This window comes from Musca vetustissima, unplaced genomic scaffold (assembly GCF_032173495.1).
Source record: "Musca vetustissima isolate MV318-11 ecotype Yass unplaced genomic scaffold, APGP_CSIRO_Mvet_v1 utg5675, whole genome shotgun sequence".
Classification (NCBI taxonomy): domain Eukaryota; kingdom Metazoa; phylum Arthropoda; class Insecta; order Diptera; family Muscidae; genus Musca; species Musca vetustissima.
Genome location: NW_026880915.1, coordinates 173119 through 195610, shown reverse-complemented (window position 1 = coordinate 195610; position 22492 = coordinate 173119). Strand labels below are relative to the sequence as shown.

The 22492-nt window shown below is 35.5% G+C and overlaps 2 protein-coding genes across 2 annotated transcripts in view; one reads left to right on the top strand and one right to left on the bottom strand.

Annotated features, from left to right (window-relative positions):
- The window catches only part of LOC133326866 (transcription factor IIIB 90 kDa subunit), a 95225-nt gene that overhangs the window by 65090 nt on the left and 7643 nt on the right, over positions 1-22492 (bottom strand). The window lies entirely within an intron of this gene.
- On the top strand, positions 19514-22479 carry LOC133326864 (BTB/POZ domain-containing protein 6-B; the record flags this gene model as incomplete). The annotated part of the gene is made up of 5 exons (XM_061535472.1): positions 19514-19985; positions 20059-20206; positions 20277-20951; positions 21970-22420; positions 22471-22479. Coding segments are annotated over 5 exons (1755 nt in total), but the record flags the coding sequence as incomplete, so codon positions are not given.

Sequence of the window (22492 nt, the reverse complement as noted above, 5' to 3'; positions counted from 1 at the left end):
GGGCCTAGCGTCGTCCTGGTGGAACACGACACGTCTTCTATTGGCCAATTCTGGCCGTTTCTGGTCAATTGATATCTTCAAACGGCCCAGTTGTTGACATTAGAGATCTAAATTTAGCGTTTGGCCATATGGAAGCAACTCATAATAAATAATGCATAGCAAATGCTTGGCCGTAAGTCCAGTTTGGTCACCGTTTGAGGTGCTTCACCGCTCTTTGAACACGAGCGTTTTCGCACAGGGTTATCGTATGTGATCCATTTCATATCTCCAGTCACCATCCGTTTAGAAAATGGGTCTATCCCATTCCGTTTGGCCAAGACTTCGCAGATGGAAATTCGATCCATCTTATTTTTGCTGTGAATTGGTATGGCACGCAAACATCGAACTTCTTTTTAAATCCTTACTTCCATAGCTGGCTTTTGACAACACTTTTGTTCCATAAGCCGAGCTTAAAAATGTTTCCAGGCGCGTCGGTCTTTTGCGCAGTTTTTCCAGTTTGTAGGATCTTATTCGACAATATTGTCTTTCACTTGATCATTCCATCGATTTCGTGACCTTCCCCTTCTGCGCTTTTATATGCTTTTTGGGCTGGGGAATCTTCATCCATTCTCACAACTAACCAAGCCAACGTAGTCGTTATGTTCAATTTTTGACTACCTCGAAGTTGTAGTTTTCAAGTTACACAGACTTCCCGCCATTTACTGCCAGACCCACTTTGGCAGAATCCTTCTCAATTTGTTCATCGATGGCATCGGCGTATGCGAGTATCATGTGTTGTTTGGTGTACAGAGTGCCACTTCTGTTCACCTTTGCCTCTCGTATGAACTTTTCCAGTCGTTCGGTATTGAAGGGCTCCGAGAGGTCCTTTCCGACTTTAACTGCTGATCTTGTGCCAGTTAAAGTTATCCTGCATAGCCGTATTAATTTTGCAGGAATGTTGAACGCAGACATGGCATTAACGCCCCTGAACGGATAAAGCTGTCGAATGCGGCTTTATAGTCGACGATTAGGTGGAATATGTCGCAGGATGAAAATCTGATTTATGGTGGATTTGCCAGGTCTGAAGTCATATTGGTATGGTATAATATCATTGATATGGTATAATATCATTGATATGGTATAATATCATTGATATGGTATAATATCATTGATATTGTCTTTTTTGCTCACGGGACACAGGATGTTGAGTTTCCAATCATTGGACAAGCATTCATCTAGCCAAATTATACTAATGAGCTGGTGTTTGCTCCTTATCACCACCTGACCACCAGTCTTGAATAGTTCGGCTGGTAACCAATCGGCTCTTGCTGCTTTATTACTCTTCAGCCGATTGATTGCTATTCTGAACTCATCTTGGTTCTAGACCACCTATTAGTTCTGGAGTATTTTCCTAACCGCCACTATTTGATACCACAAGCTATTCATAATACTCCTTCCAGATCCTCACCACGCTGTATCTGTCACCAGGTTTCCATCTTCATCTCTACAGGAGAATGTGCCTGTGCCAAAGCCTTCGGTTTGATATTTTACTCGTTGGTGAAATTTCCGAACTTCAATATGCTCACATTTTTCTTGTTCTTTCTTCTTTTTTCTGAATATATGTTTCTCCTCTCACCTTTTCTCCCGACAATTTTCACTCTCATTACGTATTGCAACTGTCTGCAGGGTAGCCCCATACGCTGCATTTTTCACATCAGTAACATTACGACACTTCTGATCGTACCATGGGTTTCTTGATGATGATTTTTGGCACACAAGTGTTGCTATTGCTGCAGGCAAAAAACAAGAAGGTGGGTAAATCGCACCTTTGCTGCTACATCAAGACTGGAGCGAACCTTGGCTGCTACAAGTTAGTGGTCCGAATCGATATTCGCTCCTCGGACAGATCGAACGTCTAAAACTCTGAAAGAATGCCTTCCGCCTTTCACAACATTATCGATTTGATTTCTCGTTGTTAATCGGGAGAAATTCAGGTGGCCTTGTGTATATCGAGATACTTGAATTTGGTGCTGCTAACTAAAATTTTTGCTGCCGCGAAGTCAATCAACCCTGTGCCGTTCATGGAGGCTGAATTTTCCGACGAAATATTTTCCCTTCTAATTTTTTCATTAAAATCTCCTAGCAAGATAGAGGAAATATGCTGTTTCTAGGCGCTCGTAAAATATGTTTTTGGTCTGCTCATCTTTATCTTCGGTCTGAGCATGGGCGCAAAAAAGACTGATGTAGAAGAATTTCGCTTTAATTCGGAGTCGAGGTCTTTTATTCTCCTGTTAACCATAAATCCACAGCCAAATTCATGTCTCGTTTCATGGCTGCTATAATACAGTACGTAATCGTCTGATTTACTTACGCATGTCCCTTTCCATTGCATTTCCTGTAAGGCGATAATATCGACTTTGTACTTCTTATACAACGTATTCACATTCCAAGTGCAGACTCGCAGATCGTGGTTCTTTTTACGTTTGAGGGGTCGTCAACATTAGGGGGGTTTGACTTTTTTCGTTGCTTTTTATGTTTCTGTCCTTTTCTACAAAAAAGTAAATTTTCAATTAAGTCCGATAATTGGTCAATTCACCTCCTTTTAATGCAAACAATTAGAAGAATTCCGTATGGATTTTAAACGTTGGGCAGAAAAATTCGTATATGGTCCTTTTTATGGATTTTTTGTATTGATTTTTTTCGAACGGTAACACTGGAATTAAATAATATTACTTTCCTCGAATTTATGGCGTAACTTAGAAAAACGTAAAGTCATGACTTTCATTGATTTTTCATTATACCTATGAATTTGTATTTACATGCCACAATGTCTCGTGAATAATCTGATTTTTCTTACCACCCACTACCATTTTAGAAACATTTCCTATTCAATTATTTTGCATTTAATTTTAGAAAGTCAATATTAAATCTAATTGTCTGATATTCAACATTCAATTAGCGATTTGCATGCACTAATACATGTAAATTACATAAACGTCAAATGAACGCCAAACAGCTGATAAAGCGGTGTTCTCAAAAATGCGTGCATGGCATAATATTTATTTTTTTATCATGTAAATAAAACGAAAAAAGACACATCATATTATTTAATAATGATTTAGAAGATACAACCTCTGCATGCCATTTTGTTCGAAACTGTTCAAATATTCCGTAAGAGTAATAATCGGTTGTGAACACCACCTTCATATGGATGAGTAACGCATCTCTCTCTCACCATAAGAGAAGTGCTGACAAGCAACCGTATCTGTCATCACAGTGAATAAAATCTCAAGCAATAACATTTTTATTATTATGCAAATGATTGCACTAACAGGTAGTCATCTTTAACGAATTTATTAACAATTCATGGCACTCACTTGTTCAGATGGGAGAGAGAATGTCGGAGAGTGTTCGAGAGCGTAAAGGTGAACGCAAAAATTTAAAAAGATGTTACAAAAAGCTAACAGTTTGTCATCTCCCACGCATATAAATTAAGATTATTTGTTACGTTACGTCTTGCATACGTTATTAATTTGATGAATGCGTTGCGCGCACCAACTGTCTACACAACGTATGGACGACAAACTGTCAGTGTTTTGTTTTGATTTTTTTTGCGTAATTGACAAACTTAATTTGGAACAAAAATTAATTTTTTTTTTGTTGATGATGTTGCCAAATAGATCGTTGCGGAGAGGGTGGGTTTTTGTTTTGCTTATTTGTAACAAATTCAACTACCTACTTAGTAAGGTATGTATGTAGGTCTCTGTTAAGTAGGTTTTGAATTCAATTGAACAATTGAAGTGAATGGATTTGCTTTTTGTTGAAATAGGTAATGAGGAAATTGAATACATAAACAAGTGCATTATAATTTAAAAATTTGCTTTCAGTTTTATATCCGTTTATCCATAAGCATAATGCGATGTGAAGCTTTTTTGTTTGTGATAGCATTTGAATGCGTGCATGAAAAATCTACACGAACTGGAATTTTAAAACATGAAATGCAACAACAACGACAAAACCAGGAACTATTGTGGCAGCATCTTTTGTCATTATTGACGGCAATGACCTCTGGTGTTTAATTGTTGAACTCAAACGTATTTTGAATCGCCTTTATCGCGGTTGGCAATGCGAATAAATTTTTTTGGAGACAACAGGCTTACCAAATTCACAGAAATGAGCATTAAAATAAGAAACCAATATGAGAATCCCCACATGTGATTTATTCAAAATTCTTCAGGGAAAATATCTTTAGGAAATTGTATTACAAATTCGTTACAGATATATTCGATTAACCTAAGGGAAAGAGATATTATATTTCGTGTAAAGGAAAAAACCTTTTGAAACATGTCTGAACACTTTCCTTAACCAATTCATATGGCATAATTGCACAATACAGTCATCGATAAATTGCCTTTGACATTTCCATAAATTTGCCTTTGCCAGTATTCAGATTTCAAAATTAAAATTAAATATTTTCCTTCGAAATGTACGCATATAATGTGTTCAGTGGCAAAAATTGCTAAATCATTTATACTTATAAATATTTTGAAGCTCCAGCCTCTAGAACTTATAAATATAAGATGTAACAACCATGGTTAAATCTTGAGAGCAATGTCCAGCTTTACAAAATATATAGTGTTTAATTTATTGAAAATATGCCAATCGATATACATACAATTTTATGGATTTTTTTTCATATTATTTATAATTGCTAGATGAGTTTCAAATTAAAAAGGGTTGCCACCATATAATTCTCAAATGATACTACCTTTTGTAATTATGGCATGACCAATTCCCTCCCAACCATTGTACTCGCAATATTTGTAGCATAAAACTAGTAAACAATCTTCGGTCAAGCAGAACTTTTTATAACCTTCACTACAAGGAGGACATTCAGTTAAAAACATGTCAAAAATACCGAATAATTGGGATTGCATTATATAATTTGAAAATCAGATCAAAATTCCACAAAATATCAAAATTTTGGAGGCAAAGTTATATGGTGAGCAGCCTTAAAAATTTACCAATATTTATTTGAATGTATTGCCACGTAGAACCGAACATATCGGATAACAGCCAATTCTGTTGAAATTCGCGTTCAAAATTCTGACATTTAAAAGGTGATGTTATATGGGGGCTAAAAAGGTCCGATATATAACATTTTCAATACCAAAAATCCTAGGGTAAAAGCTAAACTTCAAAGTTACATCAATATATTGCGTGCTCTATCGTGATTTCATCAGATTGGAATACATATCTAAATCGTCGTAGAATTTTATTTTGACCAAGAATAGGTCTGCGGCGAATATTTCGATGTGTTGCAAACAGAAGGACACATTATTGAAAGGAGAAGGGGGTTTCTCTCTTCGCCTTTCTGGAAGTATTTTTACAGGGTAGCTTGTGAAGGAGAAATTCCTTATCAGTTATTTTGCTCCTGCACCACCCGATGCAGAAGTTATTCGCTCTCCTGTAAATCTTTTCGTCGGGTTCTTCCTTATCATGGTCACATTTGGTGTTGTATTGCGCTGATTACTTATATAGCACTTTAATGAGCAGATCATCGGCACTAACATTCTACTCAAAATTATTTTGCTTTAGTAGAATCGGCTTACCGCCATTAAATTGGCGTCAACATCTCTACCAAGATTGATGTTCGCTTTGATGATTCTTCTTGGTTTGGAGTGTGTTGACCAAAGTTGTATCATGTCGTCAAAGGAGAATCGTCGCAAAGGAAGTTCGGGATAGTTGTTTGGTTGAGAAGAAAAGGAAAAGGCGGAGTGTATCTCCAGGCTCGCGTTTTGGGTATCTCAAGTGCAATAGGATTTTCAGTCTTGTAGATAAGACTGAAAATCCTATTGAGGTACCCTGGTAGTAACAAAGCTTCGTTCGAATACAATCGGAACTACAAACCGAGAAACACTAGTGGGCACGAGGTCGCCTAACACCCTAGTGTTGGGGAAGACGTGACCTACGTCCTAGAGATGGGTTATTTAGGGGCGCCACTTTCCCCCCATTGATCTGCTTATTTCATTTGCTATCCGATGAATTTTATTGGGTTTTCCACTATCCTAACCTCCGGACGCGTTCAAATCCAAACCAAGTGCAATCTTTGATATAAATATTGTACTAATTTAAACGATTTTTACTAACGGTGTAATTCTTCTGGAATTTTCCTCTGATCCTAAACTTTCCCCAATATGTTTTTCGCCTCATTGATCTCCGAGACTCTTCCCATAAATCAGCTGACTGATTATTTCATTCACACATACCCAATGAATTTTATTGGACGCGTCCAAATCCAAGGTTAAAAGATTTTTACTAGCGGCTTAAACCTTCAGGTATCTTTCTCAGCTCATAAACCTCCCCCAACATTTTTTTATTAAGTTAATAATATACATCTTGTTATTGCAGGAAAGGAATATATCAATTATATTGATTTTAATCAAAATTTTAATTTTTGTAATCAAATACTTGTACTTTGTTAAATATTTCAATATTTTTTTAATTTCGTATTAATAGCCTAGACAGACGACAGCCTTAATTTGCATTAACAGCCTTAATTCAAATTAACTTGTACATTATCCTCATTTTTATGTGTTGTTAATACACAAAATCAAACTGAATTTATACTGAATTAAGCAATTTCAATATGGCAATGCTGTAGAAAATAAATTGTTGTCAAATTTGTTTACGTTTACGAAAATAAAAATTAGAAATAAAGGCAAAATTCAACATTTCTTCAAATTTAGAGCTGTTTTATCTTCATTATAGCTGTTAGTTTTCCTTCCTGTTATATATCAATTTCAAAAAGATGTAATCCTAAAAAATATTGTAAACAAATGTCAATATTTTCTTCCTACACACAGACAAACAATAGTTTTGAAAGAAAAAAACTGGTTCATAAATGCAGAAACTCTCGTCTGTCAGGGGTAAATTTTAATTCAAATTAAGAACTTTTTAATGCAAATTAAGGCTGTCGTCTGTCTATGGTATAAGTCACTTTTTGCATTTTGAATTTATTTTCAAAAATTCCCTCTTCGAGGCAACTCTATGAACAAGTTAATGCAAGTAAACTACCTCTTCTGGCAACACCAATTCATGTGCTGTAAATGCTTCTTCTTCTCTTTTTTGTGTGTATCTCTCATTCACTTTGCATTGATATCATATGTCAAATTGGAGAGCAGTTTAGGTAAACAAGCCATCAAATAACAACACAACAAACCAAGCCAGCCAACCAGAGAGCAGAAGAAGCAGCAGCAGCGAAATTAGTGTCGATAGAACAAAAAAGAAAAAAATCATATAAATAAATTCACAATATATTGAAATATTCCAAAAAGAAATCCGAAAATTATTTACTTTTGTGTACAAAATCAACCTAAAAATGAACTTTGCAAAACAAAATGTATTAAAAACAAATTAAAATAGAAAAAACAACAAGAAAACAAAAATCGATATACATTTGCAACAGGGCTGCGGCCATAACGAACGTCAGACGGCTACGCCAGAAGTACAACAAAAACGAATCACGAAAAAACATGTCTCAATGGCCTATGATTATGGGTAAACGAAATCAAGAGGCCATGTCACAAATGAATGCCTGGATAAATGGTGAGTTAAAATGGTGTTTTGTGAGTGCTTCGAAAACAAAAAACGAAAATACAAAATAAATAGGATTTTGAGAAATGTCTACATACAAACGTGTGTATGTACATGCACTCATGTGATGAGGAAGCATGAAAAAAATTCCAGTAACAATACAATTATCACTTGAGAATTTGAGACACCATTCACAACAAGCTTCTACAGTAGTCCTATGGTGTAGGAAAAAAAGCAAGAAAAATAAGCTTGCCGTTGTCTATGTTGGGGAAAACACACAGCGATGAGACTCCAGTATTTCCCATTAGCAAAAAAAGAAGTACAGACAAGTGCCACAATGTGAAACGGCGTCGTCGTTGTAGTAGGCGCCAACGTTAACATTTATGCCACACCATTACACATACATACAAACACACCAACCGACAAACAACGACGTCAGAGTGTTGTAGCATTTTTTTCTGGTTGGTCTGTGTGGCAAGGGGTTGACCCCCCTCCGCTGCAACCCCAATCAACTACGTCATCATTTTGCTATTTTGTCTCGTGTGTGTTTTTTTCCAACTCATGGAATTATACCCAAACAAAGAATGTTGTATTCCTTCTTGGTTTACTTCTCTTTTGTTATTGATTTTTTTTTCTTTTCTTTCATTATTATCATCATCCATGCCATGCCAGTGTCATCCACCCCTCCTTCTCTTCATGATTTGAACGTAACGTCATTTCATTCAGAAAAAATAAAGAAGTAAAAAAACGGAACAAACAAGAACAGCTGCCTAGCCGGGCAAGACAGTGGCAGTCATCCCCACCTTGTTTTTTTTTACCACTTTACTTTGGGATATGCAATTTTTAATATTTTATATGGTTTCAAGTCAAATAAAGCTTTTGAGAGGCTAGAGAGAGGGTTTGTTATTTTTCTGTTCTGTGCTATGTTGTGTTATGTTATGCATGTTTTCCCTTAGTCGCCGTACGTTAGGTTACCCGGTATGTCATTTGCTGGAAAGTGTGTGCTCTTGTTTTGCTGACTCCTCTATATATGGCGGCTCAAGTAGACAAGAATATCATCATCGTCATCAGGAACAGCACTAAATGATGAACATATGCCCAGCATATATACTTACAACAACAGCAAATATAATGCTGCTACTACTCAACCAACAACCCAACCATTAAGACACACATATATGCTGCATGCATACACCTCTTATCTCTTAGTCCAAATCATCATCTGTACATTGATGTGAATGAGGAAAATGACAAAACAAACACAGTTGGAAATCTATATACATTTGTATGCCTAGCCATGTGATGTTCTTCTTCTCTTACATAGTAATGCGGTAGTAGTTATATACGGAATCTTATGATTAGCATTGTGTATGTAACGACTATTTAGTTACCCTAAGTTTTAGTGAAGGATGGACTTTAAGAACCTTATGAATTTTGAATGAAATTTGACATTAAAAGAAGATATAGGATTTTATTTTTAAAAACTTGAATAGGGACAAAAAAGCTTTAATAGTCCTGATCTACATTAGGCAATTTGAATCTCCTCCACCATAAGAGAGTGTAATTCCGAATTTCCTTCGCAGCACCTGAAATCACGATAGAGATTTCAATATTTTTCACATCCATTGCAATAATTCCTTGGATGTTTGTTATTGAAAATGGTCCACGCTATAGTATAGCCCCCATATAAATATTCCCCCAAATTTTCGGTATTTTGCAGAGTATGGACACGTTTTCCACCGAATTGACTATAACTTGGTATTTTTAGTTTTTGAGTAAAATGTTCCTACTAAAAATGTCCAATATTAGTACACTGTTTACAAAGTCTCCCAAATTTCGGTACTTTGGGGAGCATGGAAACGTGATTTCCTCCAATTGGCTATAATTTGGTATTTTGGGTCCTCTTTGTGTAACAATCTTTCTACTAAAAATTATCATTGGGTGTCAAAAATGTACCTATAAAAAATTACAATGACACAGCCCACGATAAAGGTACAGAACGCTACCGATAGGTATTTGAAATGGCCTCCTCATGGCGCAGGGTAAAAAATCTCTGTCCGACCGGACATTTTAAACGGGTAATTCACATTTACCGTAGCCTCCATATAAATATATTCTGCATTTGACGAATTTTTGAGAGTTTTAACCGCATTTTTAATTTGAAGTGGATTAATTAGTTGTTCGGTGTTTTTGCAGATAATTTTCAGTATAGTACGATGATTTACCATAACCCCCATATAAAAGTTTCGCACTATTTTCGTTATTTGGAGGTTTTACTCGGTTTATAGGGTTCTGACCTGTTTCAGATACTTTATGCGCCTTATCTCATAGTGGAGGGAACACACAGTTCCGGCGAAATTAATGACACTTTTACTTTTTTTTTTCTTTTTATTTTGAACAATTTCTAAATTTCTCTGATTTATTCTGATAAAAAATTAGTCCTGGAAGGTCAGTCTCCAATAACTAATTTTCAAATTGCTACATATTAAAAATTTCGATGATTATGTTAAATCATCTAACAAACTATTTTCTACCTAAGATTCAGTTTGATGTAACCTTTGAGAAACTTCAAAACATCACATGTCTTATGAAATAATATTATTCAATCGCGCATTAAATATGTAAATTAGCTTGAAGTAAACCTAAAATCTTGAATTTTGCATCCCTATACGTTCCCAATGATTACATACTCATTTCTTCCCCCTTAAAGATTTCATAAAATAAGTCTTAAAGTACACAATCATGAGATTTTATGATCCCTGGCAATTAAATTGTGATGAATTTAGTAATCCCTTAAATTTAATATTCTATATGGAACGGCAACGGGCGGCGGGGTTGTTTCTACAAAAATAAAATAACATTTTAAGGATCATCAATATTGAAAAAAAAAGGTTTCAAATGATTGATATGTTCATCTATATAAGGTCAAAAATAATGCTAATGTTTGCTTTTCTCATAAAATAAGGCAAACAATTTTTGTTATGACCCCAAAATGAGAGGCAGATGGAGTGGGGGTAGGGGTTAGGATGAGTTCCACATTAAACGAAATATTTAATTTTATGTACATATCTATATGTATATGTATATGTTTGTACATATTATGAAATCGATATTGATATATGAATTTGGGTATAATGCTGATATTGCGGCAAAAAAATTATGAAATATCAAAACACATATATTTTTGTTGTATTTTAATCACCCACCAAATAACAACAAAAATTGGTTATATTAAGGATATTAAAAAGCTATGTTATATAGTTTACATTAAGCATGCGTCATCATGTTTGTTTTGTGTCTCATATTACACACAACAAATTTTTGGGTTTTTAAGTTATATGTTGAAGTTTTGTGTAGGGCAGGAAATATAAAGCCAATTGGTAATTTTTGGCCGGGATCAATGCCATCATCATCATGATGTGTCTGATATGTCCATTTGTTGGTTATGTTATGGAGGTTTTTGGTTTTGGTAGAAGAGTATGTTACAAATGTACTATATATTGTCTTTTTTATCGTAAGTCAACATTTCTGGAATGTACGCTGTAGAGGGAAATATCTCCATTGAATTTGGTTCTTCATGTTTTAACGACATTGTTTTTAGGTCTGACAATGGATTTTTTAAGATTAGTTTCTATCTGAGCCAAAAGCGTGGACTAGATTTACAAACATATTTTTTCTAGGTAGATAGAATATATTTTTTCTCGAAAACTATAGGAAATATGGACGTAGAATTTTAAAGGATATTTTCTCCAGATTTTGCCATCTCCATCCAGAAGAGTGGTTACTGAGGAATAGTTTATGTGCGGCTATCAGAGCTTCTTTAGGTCTGTCATAACCATAGACGTAGATTTTATTAGAATAATATAAAAAGTTCTATTAGAACTTTAGAACAGCCATATGATTAAAATTTTTAAGAGCAACCTCTTTAGGTCTTTCAGAGTCAAAGGTTTTTTTTTACAATTTTTACAATATTTTCTTTAAGCCTACCAGAGCCAAAGCAGTGGATTTTTAGAACATTTTTTCTATATAAGAATTTTTTACAATATTTCCTTGACGCCGACCAGAGTTTGGATTTTTACAATATCTTCTTTAAGACTACCAGGAAAAAATCGCGGATATTTGATTTCCCTTCATCAGATTCAAAGACATAGCACTTAAGTATTCTTTCTGTTGGGCGATCAGCACCATACCCGTGAACTTTAAAAGTGTTTCTTATGTCTCGAAAACATAGGAGGACATTTCTCGCGAAAAAGTAGTATGAGAAAAATAATGAAAATATAGGAGATTACACATTATATTAATGACATACACACACCTAAAAATTAATTTAAAAAATATCTACATAATCTAAACACCATGATGAATCAAATGATATCAAAACACACAAGATAGAGGAAAAATATTTATTTTTGGTTCGAAAAAATAATGTCATCAGAGCCTAGGTGTGGATTTTTTCGTTTGGACTATTTGATATATATATATTTGATTAGGCCTAGATTGATATATGCCAAGTTTTGTTGAAATCGGTTCAGATTCAGATATAGCTCCCATATATAGTTTTGTCCGATTTTATGTAAATTGAGCCAATTTTGGTGCGATTGCGACAAGATTTTGCACAGAGTACTGAAGTTTTGTTGAAATCGGTTCAGATTTAGATATAGTTCCCATTTAAAGTTTAGTCCGATTTTATGAAAATGGAGCACCATACTGTCAATATTGGTCCGATTGAGACAAAACAGAGACAAACACAGAGTACTGAGTTCGGTACAGATTCCGCCCGATTGGCACAAACATTTTGAAAAAGCGCGCTGAATTAGGTCCAATCTCTCTTGTATGTACCAAAAATGGTGAAGGGTATAATATAGTCGGTCCCGTGCGACTTTTGAACTTTCCTTACTTGCTAAACAAAATTTTCTATCGGACAATTAGAGATTTTTTATGAATATTTTCTATGAAACTATACGAGCCATAGGTTTAGATTTAAAACAATATATATTTTTAGAGGTCTATCAGAGAATATTTACTTTAGGTATATCAGGGGACTATCAGGTCATAGCCGTAGTCATTATTTAAGTATATTTTTACAGCATTATCGGAACTCGGACCGAAATATTGATGATATTTTAAGATTTATTGTTGTAGGGCCAAGATTTTTAAGAAATATTTTCTTTGAAACTATATAAACGGTTGGATTAAAAAAATATTTTCTATAGGTCCATCAGAGCCATAGGGGTGAATTTTTAGATTACTTTGTTTAGGTATATCAGAGCCAAAGATGTATATTTTAGAATATTTTTTCTGGGAATGGTATGAATATTTTTATAATTTTTTTTCTGGGATTGGTGTCGATCTTTGGAGAACATTTTTTTTTTCTGGCACTTTGTGTATTTTTGAGAATATTTTCTCCAGGACTATCTGTCGGCCATTATTTTATGTATATTTTGAAAATAATTTGGAACATGAGAATTAGTAAAGGTTGATAAATCTTAAACGATATATCCTAAAAATATCTCCGTTCAAATTAGTTCACCTCGGTTCAAATTTAACTAGAAACCCCCAACATAAATGTTTCACCTGATCTGAACCTAACAAATCCTCAACCTATTCAATTTCACATTCATCTATTCTTTATACAATGTAGGCAATCATATAGTCGGCCCTTGTCAGAATTTGTTCCCTTTCCAACAAATAATTTTTCTTGGCGCTGCAGTGTCTAAAAACTTCGTGTCCACCTTATTCCCATCTTAAGACTTTTCAAAAATATTATTTTTGACATTTTCAAATGAAAAATAAAAATCGGACACTGCACACGAAAAACAAGAACAACAACGCCAACAAAATAATGGCACAGCTGTCGTTGCTAATGTCTGGTGGTGCTACATAAGTTATGAGATGCCACATTAAAAAAAGTTTATTTTGGTCACATGCTACACAAAGACACACATACAGGCATTCATACAACATAACATATATAGATATGGAGATTTTAATTTTTAATCTTTTTCGCTCAAGAACCAAAAAAGAGGGGACGGGTCGGTCGGTGCGCTCGGTGGTGTTGAATGTTAAACGGTAGAAACTCGAACAAACAAAAATCAGTGGAAAAGATAAATGCATTGCCTGCCACAAATCTAGACATATTATTTGTTCTGTTACATGGTGTGTGTGGCAAAAGTAGAGGTAGGGTAGGCTACACAAGAAGTGGAAGACAGAAGTGGAAGTCGTGTGTAATGGAAAGGAAGGCAGTTTGTTTGTTTGGTAAGGTAAAACGGAACGGGATGTGTAGGCAAGGAGACGGAGACGACGACGGCACCTTTTAAAGTTTGCAGCACCAGAAACGATGACGACGAAGCTATTTGTTTTTTTCTTTCAGTTTTCTTTATTTTTATTGTTTGCGCCTTTTCTGTCCGGGTGTGTGTTATGTGAACTACTGGTGTCCGGAAGAAAAAAAACCACCCTACCTCCCTCCATCTTTCTGTTATTTTGTTCTGCTACTGCTGCTTCGTATTTGTGTTTTGCTTCCTTTATAGACCAAAAATAAAAAAGAAGTGTGCGGCAACGTCGCCATCAGCCAGAAGAAAAGTTCTTTCTTCCCTATTCTTAGTTAAAATTTTGATTTCATAAAAGACGTACACAACACAATTGTGTCCTAGTCGTCGTCGTCTGTCTGTCGTTTGGATGTCTTTGTCGTGCTTTATTTTCGGCGATTTCTGGCTTTTCTTCTTACTACATATAATTTTGTTTAATGCGGTTATTTTTGTACCACCAATAATACTTCACACTTCGTAGTTGTAAAAAAACAGCCGCAGCGCGTATTTTTTCGTTTGTTGTTCGTCGTATATGCCAATCTCCAATCAACCAACGACCTCTTCCTTCCTTCCTCCCCATTTCTGGCGCTTTATCTCCAACCAAATCCAAATTTAGTGTGGCCCAAGAATAACATGTGTAGTGCTGTTCGTGATGGTTTATGCATGAGGGGAGGCCAGCAGACACACTTTGGACAAGTCGATGGCGGGCCCTGTTCCCCATCAGTCGTCTTGCAGCAGTGAACAAAATTCTGAATTGTGTGTGCAGTTTTTTCTTTCTTCGTCTTCTCATTTTGTTCTCGCTTTTGTTGGTGTTTTTATATTTTTTCGTTTTGAGACTCAATATTATTGAGGTGTTGTTGGTCGTCGGTTGAAGTGATGGCACGCGCTAAAAACAGTTGCAGCAGCAGTCTCGCGGTATCATTGGCAACAACATCATCATCGTCGTCATAATAATCATTATCATCGTCAGTATTGTTGTTCGACGTCGTCGTATTCTGTGTCTGTGCCGCCGTATTGTGCCTTCATCATCACCCCGACGATTATTCATTGGGAACTTGGTGCCGCCACCAAACAGTCGACAAAAATTCTACTATAAAAAGTTTTGAAAACGGCAAAAAGAATTATAGCAAAATAAAAAAAAACAAAGCAACCAAAACAAAATTACAAAATAAAAACAACAACAAAACTGTGCGTGTTCTCATTTCGTGTCTTAACAACAAAAAACGACAAAACAAAAATCTGTTATAAAAAATATTGTTCTTGTTGCAGTTGCTATTTATTGTTTATAAAAAAATTATATTATAAATATTGTTGTTGTTATAACTACACACATTTAAGAAAATGTCATGGTTTTATATCGTTTCATAGATATATTGGATGCAATAGGTAAATAAAAATAAAAAAAAATAATAATAAATAAATATAATAATATATAAATAATAATAATATTTAAATAATAATAAATGAATAAAAATAATTATAATAAACTTTAAACAAAAGCTTTGTTGTGGTGTGGAGTGCACGACTAGCCAAACACCCCAAAAAGGCCAAGCACACAATTGTTTGACGATAATAAAACAAAACAATTACAAATGGAAGAAGAAGAAAAGCTAAAAAAATAAACGATTAGTTAAAAAAGTATGTGTTTGTTGTGTGCACAAATTGCGCTGAAAACTAATATGTCTTTGAAAAAAAATAGAATTGTAAATTGTATGCCTATTACGACATTCGTAAGACAGACAAGACAGTCTAATGCCCCCTCTTCATGGGTGCATGTGCAGCCCAGCCAGGCAAGCATGTGATATGAGTGACATTGTATGTGTGTGTCTCAAATTTTGCCATAACAGTCAGTCAGTTTACAAAGTTTGAAGGTTTGCCTGCGTTCCAGCCTGTGCCAACAAACAAAATTTTGACATTACAAAAAACTCATCATCAGTCATTTGAGAAGTAGTAGCAGTTTAGAAAAAGAACATGACAAAAGGATTACGACGTTCTTCTTCTTCTCCATCTTCTCGTTGTCTTGGTTCTTTTTCATTTCTTTAATTTAGTCTTTAATAAAATAAAAACGAGTGTTTCCAATAAGAGGGGAAAACAATTTAAATTTATTTCAAAGAAATGCCTAGAGGTATGCGACGCGTGCTGGGACGCGGGTCCCTAAAAAATCGATTATTATCAGTAAAATATTTCGTGTGTTGTGTTTTTTGGTTACTCCTTTAATTGAACGTTGTAGTGTCTTTACCACCTGTCCCAATTTTTTCGAAGATGATGATGATGTGAAACACATGTTCATATTGAATTTAAAAATACAAAAACAACAAATAAATGTTTTTTCGGGAATTCTAGTGCACTGCCTGTATTTTTTGAAGAAAACACATTTTGTTAGCATAGCAAGCGAACAAACAAAACTTAAAGTTTAGTGAAATTTTATATTTTTGTGAAGAACAACAGCTCGGGCCGCTATTGTTATTGTTTTTTGTAATTTTTCAAAGAAAAGATGTGAAATGTGAAAAAATTAAAAAATGAAATTGAAGTTTCTTCTACTCCTCACATAGAGGAAGATATAAAATGGAATAATGCATTAAATTCGGTATAGTAAAACAGGTCTGTGAAGTCTTTGACGGAGCCTATGAATCGGACAATTTTGCTGGTGTACAATTCCCAATTTAATTCAACTTTGAAAAGTACTATCCCCATCTTATAAGTCACTTAGAGAATATAATATATTTTCGGATAAAACTCCGTAATCTGGATACAAGTAGCCCGACTCCCAAAACTGCGTTTGATATGATTTGCGATATAAAAACCTAATTTTATTTTTGTTTTTATATAGCCCAGATTCGAATTTAGTTTATATTTGCATCTCACTATGCTGATGGTTTTGCTAGACAAATTCAACAAAATATTTCAAAGAACCAATTGTAATTAATTTCAAAAATATATTTTAATAATCTGGTTCTTCTAGACTACTATCTGAGTTGTTGATTAAAATTAAAGCCATTTTCTTACATAGAGATTGGAGAAAGGACTCTTAAGCCTGATATAAAATTGTGTTTGATATAATTTGCGATATAAAAACCTAATTTTATTTTTGTTTTTATATAGCCCAAATTCGAATTTAGTTTGAAGTCAAAATTTGCAATCCACTTTTTTAAATTTAAATAAAATCATATTAGCATCCCACTATGCTGATGATTTTGCTAGACAAATTAAAAAAAAAATATTTCAGAGAAGAAAAATCAATTTCAAAAATATAAGTAAATAATGTGGTTCCTCTAGACTGTGGATTAAAATTGAAGCCATTATTCAGTACCAATTATATTTTTACATAGACATTGGAGAGAGGAAAACAATTTTTTTCAGTTGTTGTTTTGTGACTAAAATCGGTTAACTGGAACATCTGTAACCCTGAATTCCAAAGATGTTCGACAGAGCTATGAACCAAGATTATTAACTTTCCACAAAAATGGACAACATTTGAGAGGATGTTCGACCTGTTCTTAAGAGACCTCAGTTGGAACATAACAAGGCGTTGAGCTTTAAATATCCTCCACCATAGAAATAATAACATTTATATTGAACGACGTTAACAACGCCAATTGGAAATACAACATACTTCAGTGAAGAATATTAGAATGTGTGGCTAAAAATGTAAAATCGTGTTGGTAATGATAAACGGAACCGAATAAAACAAATATATATCGTAAATACAAAAAATTCAAAAAAAAAAAAAAATTCATAAGGCCTAAAGATGAAACGATAACACTAAAATTTGCCAATTGAAATATGAAATTACATTGTATTCGGTTATCCCCTTCTTCATGTAAAAATTCCCGATGTTTGGGCCATTATTGCGGACTCTGGAGCCAGCAGAAAAGCAGACAAAAATAATAAAAACCGATCTTTACCAAAAACAATAGGAGTCTTCATTGGCCAGAACCCATCCTTCATGCAAAAAACATCGTGTTTACAGATTATAATAGACAGACGGACGGACGGACACACAGCTAGTCGAGATATGATTGATATACCGAAAGGCGTTACAAACTCTTGGGGCTGCACAAAGCTATAATACCCTGACAACATTGTTGTATAGCGTATAATGAGGAGACAAATTTTCGTTATAAGGTGCTAATGCCTAAACGTGGAATCATGCAGATTATCTTAGAGCATCCAATAGAAACATACAGTCCAACATAAAACAGACTACAGATCTTTGAAATATAAACTTGGGAACCATGACAATATATTTCGATAACAGGTATTCGAAAGCAATTATTCTGGGTTCTAAGGCAGAGCAATTCCAAAGGGAATGAAATAACTGAAGGCTGATAAGCAATCGGTGATCTGTTATATTATACTGCATACTAATTTTAATTAATCTATAAATAGAATATTCTGCTTGCCACCAAGTCGTTTCTCTATTCAGCAAAGACTCCCTTATTGTCGTCTATCGAAACCACTTAAGCTTTTCTATAAATACTCTCTCCAATATCTATAAAAATCACCCCTATATAGGCTTCTACACGTTTACTCACCAATAAATTAGTTAAGACTCCCTTCTTGTAGTCTATAAATCCATTCTTCAATTTATCTACATTTCTATGTCGTATACAAATAATTATTTTCGTTTATAAAGACTCCATTGAGCATGTATTAAAACCCCCCCTCTTTCATTTCATCAATAGACCAATTTGTCTGTGAAAACTTTCTTCAGCTCATCTATAAACCCTACATTAATATTCCCTAAAAATACTTCCTTCAGGCGGATTCCCTTTTTCAGCTCGCTTTATGGTGGTCTTTGTAATGACTCCTTCCATTGCTCTTATAAACATCTCTTCAAGTTGTCCAGTTGTTTAATTCATTTTCCTGTGTTATAGAGGGTCTGCTACGATAATTCTCTGATAGGTGGCACCCATTCATTAATTTAATGCATCAACAGTTCACCTAAGACCTTTATTTTTATTCAATGTAGAAATTTTGCAATAATGAAATAAATATAGCGCAGCTTGACACACTTCTGATGGCAAAGTTTGTATGTATATGTCGGTGAATGTGTGTGGCGTTTTATAGATAACCGGACAAACAAACACTCTACATACATATACTATGTAAATATGTACAATTATGTATTATACTACATATAAAAATAAATATGATAATGATTGTAATTGAAGGTCATGTTGAAACACAGATACATTTGAAGCGGGGAAAACTAGACAGGCAGACTGACTTGTGGCCGGCAGCGACAGCGAACTAAAAACAACAACACTAAATGCATTATTTTAATATTTCCACTAAATACACACAAACGTTCGAACACATTGTGTACACACGCACGCACAAACTTTAAATATAAACAAAGCATAAATTATGGACCACAAGTTTCTGGCCTGACAAACCATTAAACAAATTTTCTTCTTTTCTCTTTTATTTTTTGCTCCCCTCCTTCTCGTCTCATCGTCATCTTCAATATATCATCACATCACTCACGTTGGATTGAATGAATGGATGGATGTCCACCAATAGTGGAAACTTTAAATAATGGCAATGGTATGCTGCTCTCCCCACCACATAATAATTCAGGCCATCAGCAGCAGCATCAGCAACAACAACACCAACAACCACAACAATCAACACGTGGTGGTAGTGGCAGCGGATCGGCCTCAACAGCAGCCATTGGTGGCGGTGGTGTGGCCACAGCTGGCGGAAATGAACGAAATGTTAGCAGCAGTAGTGGCTCAGCGGCTGCTTCTGCCTCATCAGCATCATCGTCTGGGGAAAATAATATACAAATAACACAACCGATAAGTGCACCCTCATCACCCTTGGCCTCGCCGGGTGCCATTAGTCCCTCGTCATTTTGTCTGCCATCAAGTTCCACGGGATCAGCAATGGGCGCCGCCACAAACGGCAGTGGTTCATATGTGTGTCCCAACGGTGTTAGCTCCAGCAGTTTGTCCTATGCCAATTTGGGAGCCTCAAATTCGAATGATACGGCCGATCCCAATTGGCAGGCAACCAAGGCCACAGTACTGGAGCGAAATGCGGCCATGTTTAATAATGAGTTAATGTCGGATGTTAGATTTGTGGTGGGCGGAGATTTTGGTAAGTTGTTGTTAATTAAAAGTTGTGAAAGTCACAAGTGTAACACTTTTGCAATTTTTTTTTGTATTTTCAGATACTGTCCAAACGATACCAGCTCACAAATACATATTGGCCACTGGCAGTTCAGTATTCTATGCAATGTTTTATGGTGGCTTGGCCGAAAATAAAAACGAAATTAAAGTGCCTGATGTAGAACCATCGGCCTTTCTTACCCTGTTAAGGTAGGTTTGAAATCTTCTTTATTTAAAATGAAAAACAAAAAATAATTCTCAAATAATAATTCTGTTACAGATATTTATATTGCGATGAAATACAATTGGAACCTGATAATATTTTAGCCACACTGTATGCAGCCAAAAAGTACATTGTACCCCATTTGGCCCGAGCCTGTGTCAACTATTTAGAAGTTAAGTTAACGGCAAAAAACGCCTGTCTACTTCTCAGTCAATCACGTCTTTTCGAAGAGCCCGAACTGATGCAACGTTGCTGGGAAGTAATCGATGCTCAGGCCGAGATGGCCATAAAATCTGAGGATTTTGTTGATATTGATCTCAAGACTTTCGAATCGATTTTATGGCGCGAAACGCTCAACTGCAAAGAGATCCATCTCTTTGAGGCCGGCCTGAATTGGGCTCAAAATTGTTGCCAGAAAATGTCAATTGATGCGACGCCACAAAATATGCGTAAAGTTTTGGGTCAAGCATTGCATTTAATACGCATTCCCACCATGTCATTGGACGAGTTTGCCAATGGTGTTGCACAGACGGGCATTTTAACATCACAGGAGACGATCGATATGTTTTTACATTTTACCGCGAAGGTCAAACCGTCGTTAAATTTCCCCACCAAGCCACGGGCTGGTCTCAAGACACAGGTTTGTCATCGTTTTCAATCGTGTGCATATCGTTCGAATCAGTGGCGTTATCGTGGCCGTTGTGATAGTATACAATTTTCGGTGGATCGAAGGTGAGTAGTGAAGACAAAAGATATTCAAATAGGAAAATACTAGAACTAGAAATAAATCGGAAAGGCACATTTTAGAGCGAGCTAAGGGTAGTGTTTTATGAATGACCGAAAGGAAATCTTTATAGTGGAAGGGAGAAATGGGAATTCTTTATAGACGAACGAAAAATAGAGAAGGAAGTCCCTATAAATGATCTCATAGGAGTCTTCATAGACGAGCGAAAGATAGTCTTCTTACGAGCGGCAAGTAATCCTAGTAGACGATTTGAAGGGAATTTTTACAGACGAGCAGAAGGGAGTCTTTATAGACAAGCAGAAGAGAGTATTTTTAGAAGAGATGAAGGAAGTCTTTATAGACGAGCAAAAGGGAGCCCTTTTATACGAGCGAAAGGGAGTCTTTATAGACGAGCTGAAGGGAGTTTTTATAGACAAACGAAAGAGAGTCTTTATAGACGAACTAAGGAGTCTTTATAGAGGAGCAGAAGGGGGTCTTTAAGAGGAGATAAATTTATTATTTTTCGAAGAGCGGAAGCGAGTCTTTATATACGAGCGAAAGGGAGTCTTTGTAGACGAGCTGAAGGAAGTTTTTATAGACAAACGAAAGGGAGTCTTTATAGACGATCTGAAGGGAGTGTTTACAGAAGAGCTGAAAGGAGTCTTTATAGAACTGTTTACAGGCGAGGTAAAGACAGTCTTCATAGACGAGAGATAGGGAGTCTTTATAGATGAGCGAAAGGGAGCCTTTATAGACGAGCTGAAGGGAGTTTTTGTAGACGAGCTGAAGCATGTCTTTATAGACTAACTGAAGAGTCTTTATAGACGAACTGAAGTGGGTCTTTATAGACGAGCGGTGGGAGTCTTTATAGAATTGCTAACGGAGTATTTATAGACGAGCCGAGAGTGGTCATTATGGAACAGAGGGACCACCAAGAAGGTGTCAATATAGGCATTCAAAATAATTATTTTTAAAATAATTGCCTCAACAAAAACTCTAATATCTTCCCATTCTAATTCTTTTCAGAATCTTCATTGTCGGTTTCGGTTTGTATGGCTCGTCGACTGGTGCTGCAACATATAATGTTAAAATCGAATTGAAACGTTTGGGTCGTACCTTAGCCGAAAATGATACAAAATTCTTTTCCGATGGTTCCTCAAATACCTTCCATGTATTCTTTGAAAATCCCATACAAATTGAACCGGAATGTTATTACACAGCATCGGTTATTTTAGACGGTATTGAGTTGTCGTTTTTCGGTCAAGAAGGTATGTCCGAAGTGTGTATGGGTAATGTTACGTTCCAGTTCCAGTCATCATCGGAAAGTACAAATGGTACCGGTGTACAAGGTGGTCAAATACCCGAATTAATATTTTATGGACCGACAGCAGTACCCTCACCAATGCAATCGATGTGTGCCAGTCCTATTGGTGAATTGGAAGCTGGTTGTGGTATGGGCGGTAGCGGTGGTCTATTGGCAACCACAAATAATGCCGCCACCTCTAATGGTGGCCCAACACATCAAAGTCGCAGTAATCGTAATTCTAGT